General features: G+C 42.5%; 1 protein-coding gene across 5 annotated transcripts in view; it reads right to left on the bottom strand.

Annotated features, from left to right (window-relative positions):
• Positions 1 to 13,006, bottom strand: part of MTHFD1L (methylenetetrahydrofolate dehydrogenase (NADP+ dependent) 1 like) — a 196,375-nt gene that overhangs the window by 127,173 nt on the left and 56,196 nt on the right. For all 5 annotated transcript variants that reach the window (XR_003793716.1, XR_003793717.1, XM_029223967.1 and 2 more), the window contains exons 14-17: positions 11,804 to 11,911; positions 10,831 to 10,905; positions 9,098 to 9,200; positions 388 to 464 (exon numbers count right to left, since the gene is read on the bottom strand). Coding sequence is in view for 3 of the 5 variants with exons in the window: in XM_029223967.1 (XP_029079800.1) it covers positions 388 to 464; positions 9,098 to 9,200; positions 10,831 to 10,905; positions 11,804 to 11,911 (363 nt within the window). In the remaining 2 variants the exon portion in view is untranslated. The remainder of the gene's footprint in view (positions 1 to 387; positions 465 to 9,097; positions 9,201 to 10,830; positions 10,906 to 11,803; positions 11,912 to 13,006) is intronic.

Raw genomic sequence — 13,006 nt, 5'->3', positions numbered from 1 at the left:
GTTCTTTGGTTTATGAAACGTGAGTAATGTGTCTGAGATTTTCATTTTTCATTTGTTATGCAGATATAGTACGAACTGGGTGGGTTCGTACTATTTTATATCTAACGTATAAAATACGTTAGAATGTATATTCAAGGGACACCCTGAATGGCTCTTACCAGAAACACAACTAAAATCACACAGAAAAAGGATGGCAAAATAATATTGGAGACTTTCTGTCTCCTGATGATTTCCCAGTCCTGCTGAGGGACTGGAAGAAATACCTTGACTCATCAGGGGCCCACTGGTTACTGTGGGTGGAAGAACAAGAAGAGAAATGTGGAGAACCAGCTTCTGGGCTGCTTTAAGTACAAGAGCAGAGTCCTCCCTGGAGAAAACACCACCTACCTGCCGAGAAAAGCCCTTCTCTGTGTTTCCCTGCCCGATGGTTATTTTTCGTAGAAGTCGGTCATTTGTATCCATGACTGGAAGAGAAGAGAACAGAGCATCAACGAGCAGGGACTGGCTGCCCAGTGTGTGTCTGGCATTATTCTGGGTGTTGCAGAGGCAGCAGAGAGCAAGAGCTAAGGTTTGGCTTCCCTGAGCTGATGATCCCGTGGGAGGATCACAGAAAGGGGTCAAATAAACTAGGGATCACCCAGCTAGGAAACCAAGGAGGGGATATGACGGCGTGTGTCGGGAAGGGGTCTGGGGTGGGGTGCCGTTTTGAACAGGCAGTAAGGAAAAGCATTTCTGAAGGAGTGTCCTTTTTACACTGAAACCTGAGGCACAAGAAGAAGCCAATTAAGTCTCTCTGAAGGTTAAACACTGAATGAACATCTGACCCACCACTTCCAGGTATATGTCCAATGGAACCGGAAGTGGTTATTGCATACCCATGATCACAGCAGCATTATTCACAACAGCCAAGAGGTGGAGACAGCAAAGTGTCCGCTGACCAATGAATAGATAAACAAAATGTGGTATAGACACACAATGGAGTGTTGTATAGCCATAAAATGAGTGAACGTTTGATATATTATGATACAACATAGGCGGACGTTGAAAACATTATGCATGATGAAATAAACCAGATACGGTATGATTCCACTTGTATGGGGGTCTTAGAATAGGCAAACTTATAGAGACAGAGAGTAGAATGGTGACTACCAGGGGCTGAGGGGAGGTGAGGACTTATTATTGAGGGAGTGTCGAGGATGATGAAAAGGTTTGGGGTGTAGTTAGCGGGGATGGTATAACCATCCCAAGCCTTGGCCTATATGCCATTCGTGGTATATATTTAATGCCATGAATTGCACACTTATGAATGATTAAGATGATATGCTATGTATATTTTACCATATAAAAAACCCCCAAATAAATAAAGTAGTATATGTGGGGGGAGAAGTCAATGATGATTCGAGTAAGTATCAATTCTCTTTACTCTCTTCACTGGCCTGTATGAACTGCACCGATTTACATTTTGTTTGTGAAAACCACATCTACCATGCCAGAAAGTAAAGCCAGAAGGACACAGACTTCACTAATAATTTATACCGCATCAAACAGCAAGCCGTCCACACTGACAACTTACATCCAATTGACTAAATGTTTAATATGGCTCTGACCAAAACGGTGGCGGGAATTGTGTATTTGGGGACTACAAGCATCTGTAGGATGAAATTGTGAACGTTTTCTTCCACACACAAGGCACGGACAGACCTGCCAGCCTCGCCCGCCTCTGCTGCTCCCTGACTCGCCGCCGGCCTCTTTCTCTACATACAGTACTCTCCTCTCGGGACTTCCCTGGGGGCGCAGTGGTTAAGAATCTGCCTGCCAATGTAGGGGACACGGGTTCGATCCCTGGTCTGGGAAGATCCCACACGCCGCGGAGCAACTAAGCCCAGGGGCCGACACAACTACTGAGCCCACATGCCACAACTACTGAAGCCCGTGCGCCTAGAGCCCGTGCTCCGCAACAAGAGAAGCCACCGCAATGAGAAGCGTGCGCGCCGCAACTAGAGAAAGCCCACACACAGCAACGAAGACCCAACGCAGCCAAAGAAAACTCCCAAAATGAAAAACAAACAAACCCTCTCCTTTCTCACACATACATATATACATTCATATTACCGCACACTCATACGGGCACCCAGGCAACCCTCCTCAAGCACACAGAAACCTCTCTATGACTTTAGGGCATAAGCAGAGGGCATACAGAGAACGGAATGCCTCTCACTATTACCACTAGCTAGTACTTTATTCCCAAGACCAATGGTGCAGAATCATATAAAGTAAAAATAATTCCTACTCTCATGTGTAGTATACACAGTCTTAATGTGATCTTTTTATTGGTATTTCAGCTGGTTTTTATTTAGCAAAGAAAACACAAACAAGAACCGCACCCCCCCCCCAAAAAACCTTAGTAAGATCCGCTATAATCAGTGGCATCAGAAGGCCACCTGTGCGTTTATCAGCACAGCCCCGGCAGAACAGGGCGTCTCACCAGGCTTTTGATGTCCACGGAAAGACGTGTGAGATGACAGTGATACATGAAAGAAATGTGAAGATCAAATTCTGATACACAAGAAAGGTGGATAACAGAAAGTAACGATAAGTTAGTATACGGAATTCCTGCCCTCTAAGTGATAGAGGTGAAGATGGAATGAGAAACATACTTATTCATTTCAGGGCTATTTACTGAGGGCCAATTTTGTGGCAGGTCCTGTGAGAGCTGTACAGGGATACAAAGATGGACAAGACATCATTCTCTGATGGAAGGCACTCACTGGCAAGGGGAGAGATGGAGAGTGCAGGTAGGCGTGGAGGGGGGACCCCGCAGAGGGGAGAGATCTGGTTTTTCACTCTTTGCCCTAGACGGTCCCTTTAGGACTACACCGCTCTGTTTTGAGGAGCATCCAGAGTGTTCCTAGTGGCTTGTTAAAACAACCAGCACCAGCTCAGGGACCGGGAAATACAGGGTAGGACATCGAGGCTAGGCCCACTACTTTGGCTTCGGCAGAAGTGTACTGATTCCCTGCAAGGCTGTAGGGGACTGCTGGGAACTAGTAACTGGATGTCAGTTCCCTGGAGACTGAGGCTTCTTGGTCTTCGGTCTAAGGGCCTATGAGGCCCCAGGGGTTCTGATACTCAGAAAAGCAGGGTTCACATCCTTCGAGGAACAATAAAATGACGTGATGTCCACTGTTTCTTCTGCTTATACTATGTGTTTCTGGAATACTCTATCGACTCCCAGTTCCACCCTGTTACCACGCACTTATGAGGCCTTCAAGCTAGTGACGGGAAGCATAGGAGAAAACAACCACGAGTTAAATTTCTTACAAAGGATAAAAGGGAAGAGGCGAGCATTCAATATGCGACATCTATGGTCTCAGAAGAGTTTTTTAGCCCCATGTGGTCACTGAGTGTCCCCTCTGTAGTTATCAAATTATAAAAGCATCTAATCTCACCCAAAGGCCATACTCTTTCTAGCTCTAAGCCAATACTGTCTTTAAAAAAAAGAACAACAACAAAGAAACCTTACTTTTTATTTATTTATTTATTTTTGCGGTGCGCGGGCCTCTCACTGCTGTGGCCTCTCCCGCCGCGGAGCACAGGCTCCAGAAGCGCAGGCTCAGCGGCCATGGCTCACGGGCCCAGCCGCTCCGCAGCCTGTGGGATCTTCCCGGACCGGGGCACGAACCCGTGTCCCCTGCATCGGCAGGCGGACTCCCAACCACAGCGCCACCAGGGAAGCCCCGAAAACTTACTATTAAATGACCTCAATCTATTTGATGGAGAGTCCTATTTCTTATATTAATGCATGGGAATAAGAGCCAAACTAGCTATCAAACGTCATTCCAAACTCCTCTGACCTAGGTGGCTTGTCTATAGCAATAATTAGCACTTTAGTGCCCTAAACAATAATACAATTCTAGTATTTATCTGGAGTAATTTTTTAACGTTATCACTCGCATTAGAAGTGATTTGCAACTATGGTATGCTTCAGTCCTTTCATGCTTCTTGGGGAGAAAGCAATCTGCAAGGTGGCCCTGGGTACATGTGAGGGATTGTGTAGCCTTTCTTTTTCTAAGACCCACTTAGAAATGGGTGGCCCCATTTCTGGTGGCTGCCTCAGCTGGAGCCACAAAGCAGATGCGGAAGAGCGCCCCTTGTGTAAAAATTCCTTTTTTAGCATATCCCCATGCTAGGTTTCAAATACACTGATTTCCAGGGCTTCCCTGGTGGTACAGTGGTTAAGAATCTGCCTGCCAATGCAGGGGACACCGGTTCGATCCCTGGTCTGGGAAGATCCCACATGCCGCGGAGCAACTAAGCCCAGGGGCCGACACAACTACTGAGCCCACATGCCACAACTACTGAAGCCCGTGCGCCTAGAGCCCGTGCTCCGCAACAAGAGAAGCCACCGCGATGAGAAGCCGACACACCACAATGAAGAGTAGCCCCTGCTCGCTGCAACTAGAGAAAGCCTGCGCGCAGCAACGAAGACCCAATGCAGACAAAAATAAATAAATTAAACAAATTAATTAAAAAAAAATACCGATTTCCACCTGCATTAATTTTTTGTTCACAAAAATGTTTTAAAGAGTAACACAAGCTCACAAATGCCTTGAAAAAGCTGACTACGCATTTCACATATAATGGTATAGTAATAATTAATCCTAGTTATAAAAAAAAGTTAGGACTTCCCTGGTGGCGCAGTGGTTAAGAGTCCACCTGCCAATGCAGGGGACACCGGTTCGAGCCCTGCTCCAGGAAGATCCCACATGACGCGGAGCAACGAAGTCCGTGCACCGCAACTACTTAGCCTGTGGTCTACTGTCCACGAGCCACAACTACTGAGCCGGCATGCCTAGAGCCTGTGCTCCGCAACAAGAGAAGCCACCGCAACTACAAGCTCGTAAGAAACCGCAACAAACAGTAGCCCCTGCTCGCTGCAACTAGAGAAAGCCCCTGCACAGAAATGAAGACCCAATGCAGCCAAAAAAAAAAAAGTAGTAGACTTCCCAATAAAATGCTGAACATATTCATATCGGTAATTAAAAATGATGTTGGGGGCTTCCCAGGTGGCACAGTGGTTGAGAGTCCGCCTGCCGACGCAGGGGACACGGGTTCGTGCCCCGGTCCGGGAGGATCCCACATGCCGTGGAGCGGCTGGGCCCGTGAGCCTTGGCCACTGAGCCTGCACGTCTGGAGCCTGTGCTCCGCAACGGGAGAGGCCACGACAGTGAGAGGCCCGCGTACCACACACACACAAAAAAAGATCAGAGCAGAAACAAATGAAATAGAAACAAAGAAAACAATAGCAAGGATCAATAAAACTAAAAGCTGGTTCTTTGAGAAAATAAACAAAATTAATAAACCATTAGCCAGACTCATCAAGAAAAAGAGGGAGAGGACTCAAGTCAATAAAATTAGACATGAAAAAGAAGTTACAAAGACACCGCAGAAATGCAAAGCATCCTAAGAGACTGCTACCAGCAACTCTATGCCAATAAAATGGACAACCTAGAAGAAATGGACAAATTCTTAGAAAGGTATAACCTCTCAAGACTGAACCAGGAAGAAATAGAAAATATGAACAGACCAATCACAAGTAATGAAACTGAAACTGTGATTAAAAATCTTCCAACAAACAAAAGTCCAGGACCAGGTGGCTTCACAGGTGAATTCTATCAAACATTTAGAGAAGAACTAAACACCCATCCTTCTCAAACTCTTCCAAAAATTGCAGAGGAAAGAACACTCCCAAACTCATTCTATGAGGTCACCATCACCCTGATACCAAAACCAGACAAAGATACTACAAAAACAGAAAATTAGAGACCAATATCACTGATGAATAGAGATGCAAAAATCCTCAACAAAATACTAGCAAACAGAATCCAACAACACGTTAAAAGGATCATACACCATGATCAAGTGGGATTTATCCCAGGGATAAAAGGATTCTTCAATATACACAAATCAAGGTGATACACCATACTAACAAATTGAAGAATAAAAAGCATATGATCATCTCAATAGATGCAGAAAAAGCTTTTGACAAAATTCAACACCCACTTATGATAAAAACTCTCCAGAAAGTGGGCACAAAGGGAATTTACCTCGACATAATAAAGGCCATATATGACAAACCCACAGCAAACATCATTCTCAATGGTGAAAAACTGAAAGCATTTCCTGTAAGATCAGGAACAAGACAAGGATGTCCACTCTCACCACTATTATTCAACATAGTTTTGGAAGTCCTAGCCATGGCAATCAGAGAAGAAAAAGAAATAAAAGGAATCCAAATTGGAAAAGAAGAAGTAAAACTGTCACTGTTTGCAGGTGACATGATACTATACATAGAGAATCCTAAAGATGGCATCAGAAAACTATTAGAGCTAATCAATGAATTTGGTAAAGTTGCAGGATACAAAATTAATGCATAGAAATCTCTTGCATTCCTATACACTAATGATGAAAAATCTGAAAGAGAAATTAAGGAAACACTCCCATTTACCATTGCAACAAAAAGAATAAAATACCTAGGAAAAAACCTACCTAGGGAGACAATAGACCTGTATGCAGAAAACTATAAGACACTGATGAAAGAAATTAAAGATGACACAAACAGATGGAGAGATATACCATGTTCTTGGATTGGAAGAATCAATATTGTGAAAATGACTCTACTACCCAAAGCAATTTACAGAGTCAATGCAATCCCTATCAAATTACCAATGGCATTTTTTACAGAACTAGAAGAAAAAATCTTAAAATTTGTATGGAGACACAAAAGACCCCGAATAGCCAAAGCAGTCTTGAGGGAAAAAAACAGAGCTGGAGGAATCAGACTCCCTGACTTCAGAGTATACTACAAAGCTACAGTAATCAAGATAATATGGTACTGGCACAAAAAGAGAAACACAGATCATTGGAACAAGATAGAAAGCCCTGAGGTAAACCCACGTACCTATGGTCAACTAATCTATGACAAAGGAGGCAAGGATATACAATGGACAAAAGACAGTCTCTTCACTAAGTGGTGCTGGGAAAACTGGACAGCTACATGTAAAAGAATGAAATTAGAACACTCTCTAACACCATACACAAAAAGAAACTCAAAATGGATTAGGGACCTAAATGTAAGAGCGGACACTACAAAACTCTTAGAGGAAAACATAGGAAGAACACTCTTTGACATAAATCACAACAAGATCTTTTTTGCTCCACCTCCCAGAGTAATGGAAATAAAAACAAAAATAAACAAATGGGAGCTAATGAAACTTCAAAGCTTTTGCACAGCAAAGGAAACCATAAAGAAGACGAAAAGACAACCCTCAGAATGGGAGAGAATATTTGCAAATGAATCAATGGACAAAGGATTAATCTCCAAAATATATAAACAGCTCATGCAGATCAATATTAAAGAAACACACAACCCAATCCAAAAATGGGCAGAAGACCTAGATAGACATTTCTCCAAAGAAGACATACAGATGGCCAAGAAGCACATGAAAAGCTGCTCAACATCACTAATTATTAGAGAAATGCAAATCAAAACTACAATGAGGTATCCCCTCACACCAGTTAGAATGGGCATCATCAGAAAATCTACAAACAACAAATGCTGGAGAGGGTGTGGAGAAAAGGGAACCCTCTTGCACTGTTGGTGGGAATGTAAATTGATACAGTCACTATGGAGAACAGTATGGAGGTTCCTTAAAAAACTAAAAATTAATTACCATATGACCCAGCAATCCCAGTACTGGGCACATACACAGAGAAAACCATAATTCAAAAAGACACATGCACCCTAATGTTCATTGCAGCACTATTTACAACAGCCAGGTCATGGAAGCAACCTAAATGCCCATCGACAGACGAATGGATAAAGAAGATGTGGTACATATATACAATGGAATATTACTCAGCCATAAAAAGGAACCAAATCGGGTCATTTATAGAGACGTGGATGGATCTAGAGACTTTCATACAGAGTGAAGTAAGTCAGAAAGGGAAAAACAAATATCGTATATTAACACGTATATGTGGAACCTAGAAAAATGGTACAGATGAACCGGTTTGCAGGGCAGAAATTGAGACACAGATGTAGAGAACAAACGTATGGACACCAAGTGGGGAAAGCAGCGGTGGGTGGGGATGGTGGTGTGATGAACTGGGCGATTGGGATTGACATGTATACACTGATGTGTATAAAACTGATGACTAATAAGGACCTACTGTATAAAAAAATAAATAAAATTTAAAAATTCAAAAAAAAAGTTGGAAAAAATCTTGTCATAGTTGGTACTAATGTAAAAGCAGCTGTGATTTAATTCTAAAAAAGAAAAAAAAAAAAAAGGAATACACACCATCTAACTCTTCGGTAGGTTTTATCAAGTGCTATTACCACATGCCTGTAATTATGTATTACCGCCTCCATTTCCATCTCCAAGAGACTGGGGCCCAGAACAGGTATGTGACTCGCTGAGGGGGAGACACCCACTCAACGCTCCTGACCCCACATTTAGTGCTTTTCCCCAGTATCCCACCCTTATGGAGGGCAGTGCGGGAGAAGTGAGGGGTGTCACAGCCAAGAGGAAAACAGGGAGGTCAGGACAGACATCCCTCTGCCCCACGTTTGAAGTGCTGAAGGGGATTCTAGTAAGTGGCTGGAAGCAAGAGACTCAGAGAAAATATTCTGCACTGAAAATACAAATTTCTAACCTGCTTAGAGCTAGTGGTGAGGAAGACAGTAAGAAATCAGAATGGCGGGTAGAGAGGGCAGCAGGACAATTAAGGGGAGAGACACAGACATTTTTACCCCCAAAGAGAATACAGGAGGCCAGAGATGAGACAGGAGAAAAGTAATTTTCCTCGGAAATCTGGAAGAGATGGGGTGAATGGGATGAGCTAAGGGTACAGCTTTTTCTCCTAAATAGGAGGCAAGGATGAGAGAAGAGGCTGGTAAAATAAGTGACGGAAATAAATGGAGGGATTATGTAACGCGAGCTAGGAAGACAGTGGGAAGAAATACAATTGTGCATTTATGCAGAGCTCCAATTGGAAGACATGTCACCCTCCGCATCTAGCCACCAGCACCTACCTCTCTGCCACGTGATGGTGGAGGGGTCAATGTCAAGACGGGCAAATTTCCTCATTTCCTCTTCTGTCAGAGCGCTCGGATCAGTCTTACTTATTCCCAGCTTCTAATGATTAAGAAGAAGAAAATATGTTTTAGAAGGAATAAAAAGCAAGATGTAACCAAATTATCCCTCTACTTTTACCTTCTCCATGACTAGTAAAGCCTTTTTAAAAACTAAGCTGAACTTCAAGTAAATGGTAGGTTAGTCCAACTCATAAATGAATGGATCCAAACACCTCCTAAAATGGGAGACATTCTTTGTGTACTGTCACCTGTTATTCGAAGGGTGTATTTGTAATAATACACCCTTCGAATAACAGGTGACAGTACACAAAGAATAAGTGCCGTATTGTCTGTCATAGCCTAAGGCTCTCTACATAGTCACCACATGCCGTGCACAGAAGGGGCATAAAACTTCCATCTAACTGATGCTCCAGTTCACTAGCTGTTCTTTTCAGATACAAATACCAATAATTTTTTTTTAACAATTTCCTCTTTTACTTATTTATTTTATTTTTATTTTTGGCTGCGTTGGGTCTTCGTTGCTACACGCAGGCTTTCTCTAGTTGTGACGAGCGGGGGCTACTCTTCGTTGCAGTGCACGGGCTTCTCACTGCGGTGGCTTCTCTTGTTGTGGAGCGTGGGCTCTAGGCATGTGGGCTTCAGTAGTTGTGGCACACGGGCTCAGTAGTTGTGGCTCGCAGGCTCTAGAGTGCACGCTCAGTAGTTGTGGCTCGCGGGCTCTAGAGCGCAGGCCCAGTTGTTGTGGCACACGGGCTTCGTTGCTCCGAGGCATGTGGGATCTTCCCGGACCAGGGATCGAACCCGTATCCCCTGCACTGGCAGGCAGATTCGTAACCACTGCGCCACCAGGGAAGTCCTTACCAATAATTTAAGTAACGATTATGTCTACGTTTTCAAGTTATTTCTAATTCCACAAGAAAAAAAATTAAAACTTTTAAAGCATCTCTTTCTATAAAGAAAACACTCTAACAAAGTGGTTTTTGATAAGGTATAAGAAAAGAATCTGGGAAGCAAACTATAAACATTGGAGATGCTGAGGATACCATATTGTGCGTTATTCTCAACAAACTGAACTTGGTTCAGTAAGAAGCCAGGGGATGAATTTTTTAAACCAATTCTCACCAACCAGTGGCTGTAGATTATACCATTAAAGTTATTTTTTAGTCTGAAAAAAAGCAAAGGGAAAATCTATGTGATAGTAGGGCATTAAGTAGCAAACAGCACTAGAAAATGGTAAAATGGATAAGAATTAAGAGCACATCCACAAATACAATCTTAGAATCTTGCTACAATGAAAACTGAAATAGATGAATTTTCAAAGTCTTTCTTAGAAAATTAAGAACTGTCATGAAAAGGAAGACTCTTGGCAATCTTCATTTGTTAGTTGACCAGAGTTCTCAGCAGAGTGGTGCTCTCGTTTTATAGATGAAGAAGCTGACACCTATAAGGGTGAACTAATTTGTCCACCTGCTTTTTGGTGCAGGATCAAGGCCTCAGGCATCAGTTCTGGGCAATCTCTGTTACACTGTTCTGTCTATTTAGAGTTCAATATCCAAAAAAAGCATCTGAAAACCAAAATCAAATCAAGTTCAAAATTTCTGGTTCTGACAATTTTTCTGATTTGTTTCCAGGGTATTTTCTTTTTAAAGAACCATTAACTAGAAACTTACTTTCAGCCGAGCAAGTTGAATTTTTGAAAATTCTCTAACACCATTCACTGAAGCAACCAGTCGATTATACAGAGCCTAGAAACGCAAAATAAAAACAAAACTCACAAAAGTTTAAGGGCCAACCATGAACTTGGACAATTTACAGAATATGGCAAAGTTCATTACATTTATAACCAAACTGTTTAGATTACAGACCCTATTAAAATTCTTGGTTAATGTAAACAATTTAGACTGAAGTTCTGTCATTTTAATAAATTCGACTAGATCTGCAATAATGCATATTGTAAAGAGTTTGTATGAAAATACATTTCTTGATCTACAGCCTTATAACTACCAAATTAAAATTTATCTCTGTATTTATTTTTGGCTTCAAAAACTCACTAGGGAGTTAGTTTCATTGGAGGATGTTAGGACCTTTGTAAAATGTGTCAGAAATTCCCACTTTTATCCATGTCCTACGTCTATGAGGAATTAGCATCTAGTAGTCTGTCCCCTTCAGGTGTGTGATTTACCTCTCAGACCCTACAGCCCTGAGGCCCAAAAAGGGGGTCTGACCTGTTTAGCAGGGCATCTAGGATAGCTGCCTGTAACATCAGAATCTTAAAAAGATATCTCTCCAACCCCCTTAGCAGAGACCAGAGATTACACCCATGGGCAAAACTAAGAGAACCTGTCTACCAATTACCTTTAAAACTAAAGGTTCGTCTTGAAGACAATTTGGCTTAAAAAGAGCAACTAGCATAATTCTCCCAATAACCTGATAGTGGTCATAAACTAATTTGAGAACCTTACCAAAGTAAAGATCCTCTCCTTAAGAAATAAGGACATATATACAATTCACAACATTTTGAATAGAATTTCAGAGAACTTTCGGACTCCAAAAGTTTTTTCATGAATTCCTTAATCCAGGAATCCCAGGATAAGATGCCCAAAATGGCCTTTTGGGCATCTTAAAACAAGGAGCCTTTCTCACCTTATCTGTTTGAGTATTTTCATGCAAAATCCTTGTGTCGATAGCAGCGGCCAACAAGTTATTAGCAGCGGTGATGGCATGGATGTCCCCAGTCAGGTGAAGGTTGAACTATAAAATGAAACGAAAATATCTTTCTACTTCTTTCAAACAACCATTGCAGTACTGAAGGACTTTCCAAATAAACAAAATATTCTGCTAATGACATACCCTTACAATGCTTAGGATATGTTTTATATAGCCTGAATCCGAAGATCAGAAAATGTCAGTCTTCCACTTGACAACAAAGAATACTTGCACAGACTTTCTATTGCAAATTCTTCCTTTCTCAGGTTAAGAGTGAAACAATTCTGATGGACTTAATGATTGGGTTCCTTATTTTGGTTTTCTTTTTTCACGTACTTTCATGCACTGTTTTATAATTAAGAATATAGTACCATATCAAATGTACTTTGGAATAAGGCAGGGAATAAAACACACAGTAGCCATAGAACAATATAGAATGTGACAGCCTGAGAAATAGAAAAAAAGTATCACCCTCACAACTGTCTATTTCGTTATTTTTCTTCTAATCTTACGCTCACACATGATTATTATCTGTAGAATCAGCATGTTTGTAATCTGCTAACTTTTTCAGATAGTTCTAACTACCTTGTCCCTCAGTTTGGCCCAACCTGGGCCATGCAGGTGATGCCATATGACAGCAGGTCAGCAGCGCCCTTTCAATACTCCCCAGGCCACGTTCCTTACACTCCATCCCCAACCTGGCCCCCTGGCTCTGGAGCTTCCTGGCTTGTGACTGTTACTCATCCTCCTGCAGATGAGGCCTGGGGCTATTTTTCTCAGCCAAGCCTTGACTATGCTTTCTCACTCCCACTCCCTTCTCACTCCCACCCCCAACATTTGAAGATTGTCCAAAATTTCCCTCTAGCTTCCATCATGCTCACATCCCTGTGGGTAAAAAGAAAACCCTTTCCTATTCCTTCAACAAAATCACCAAATATTTCCTAGTGAGCACCTCTTACGTGCTGGGCACACTGCTAAGTGCTGGGGCCCAGGGGGTCTAACTCCTCACGGCCCGATGGGACCACACGGAGGTAAACACAGAGCAGGAGGGGATCCGTGGGATGGAACAGAACCTCGACGGAGCAGGTACCATTTGAAATGCGAGCTGAGCAGGGAAGGCAGGAAAGGAAGGGAAGAACA

The sequence above is a fragment of the Monodon monoceros genome, unplaced genomic scaffold (genome assembly GCF_005190385.1).
Source record: "Monodon monoceros isolate NGI ecotype Baffin Bay Population unplaced genomic scaffold, NGI_Narwhal_1 Super_Scaffold_15, whole genome shotgun sequence".
Lineage (NCBI taxonomy): Eukaryota > Metazoa > Chordata > Mammalia > Artiodactyla > Monodontidae > Monodon > Monodon monoceros.
This window is presented reverse-complemented; position numbering and strand designations above follow the sequence as displayed.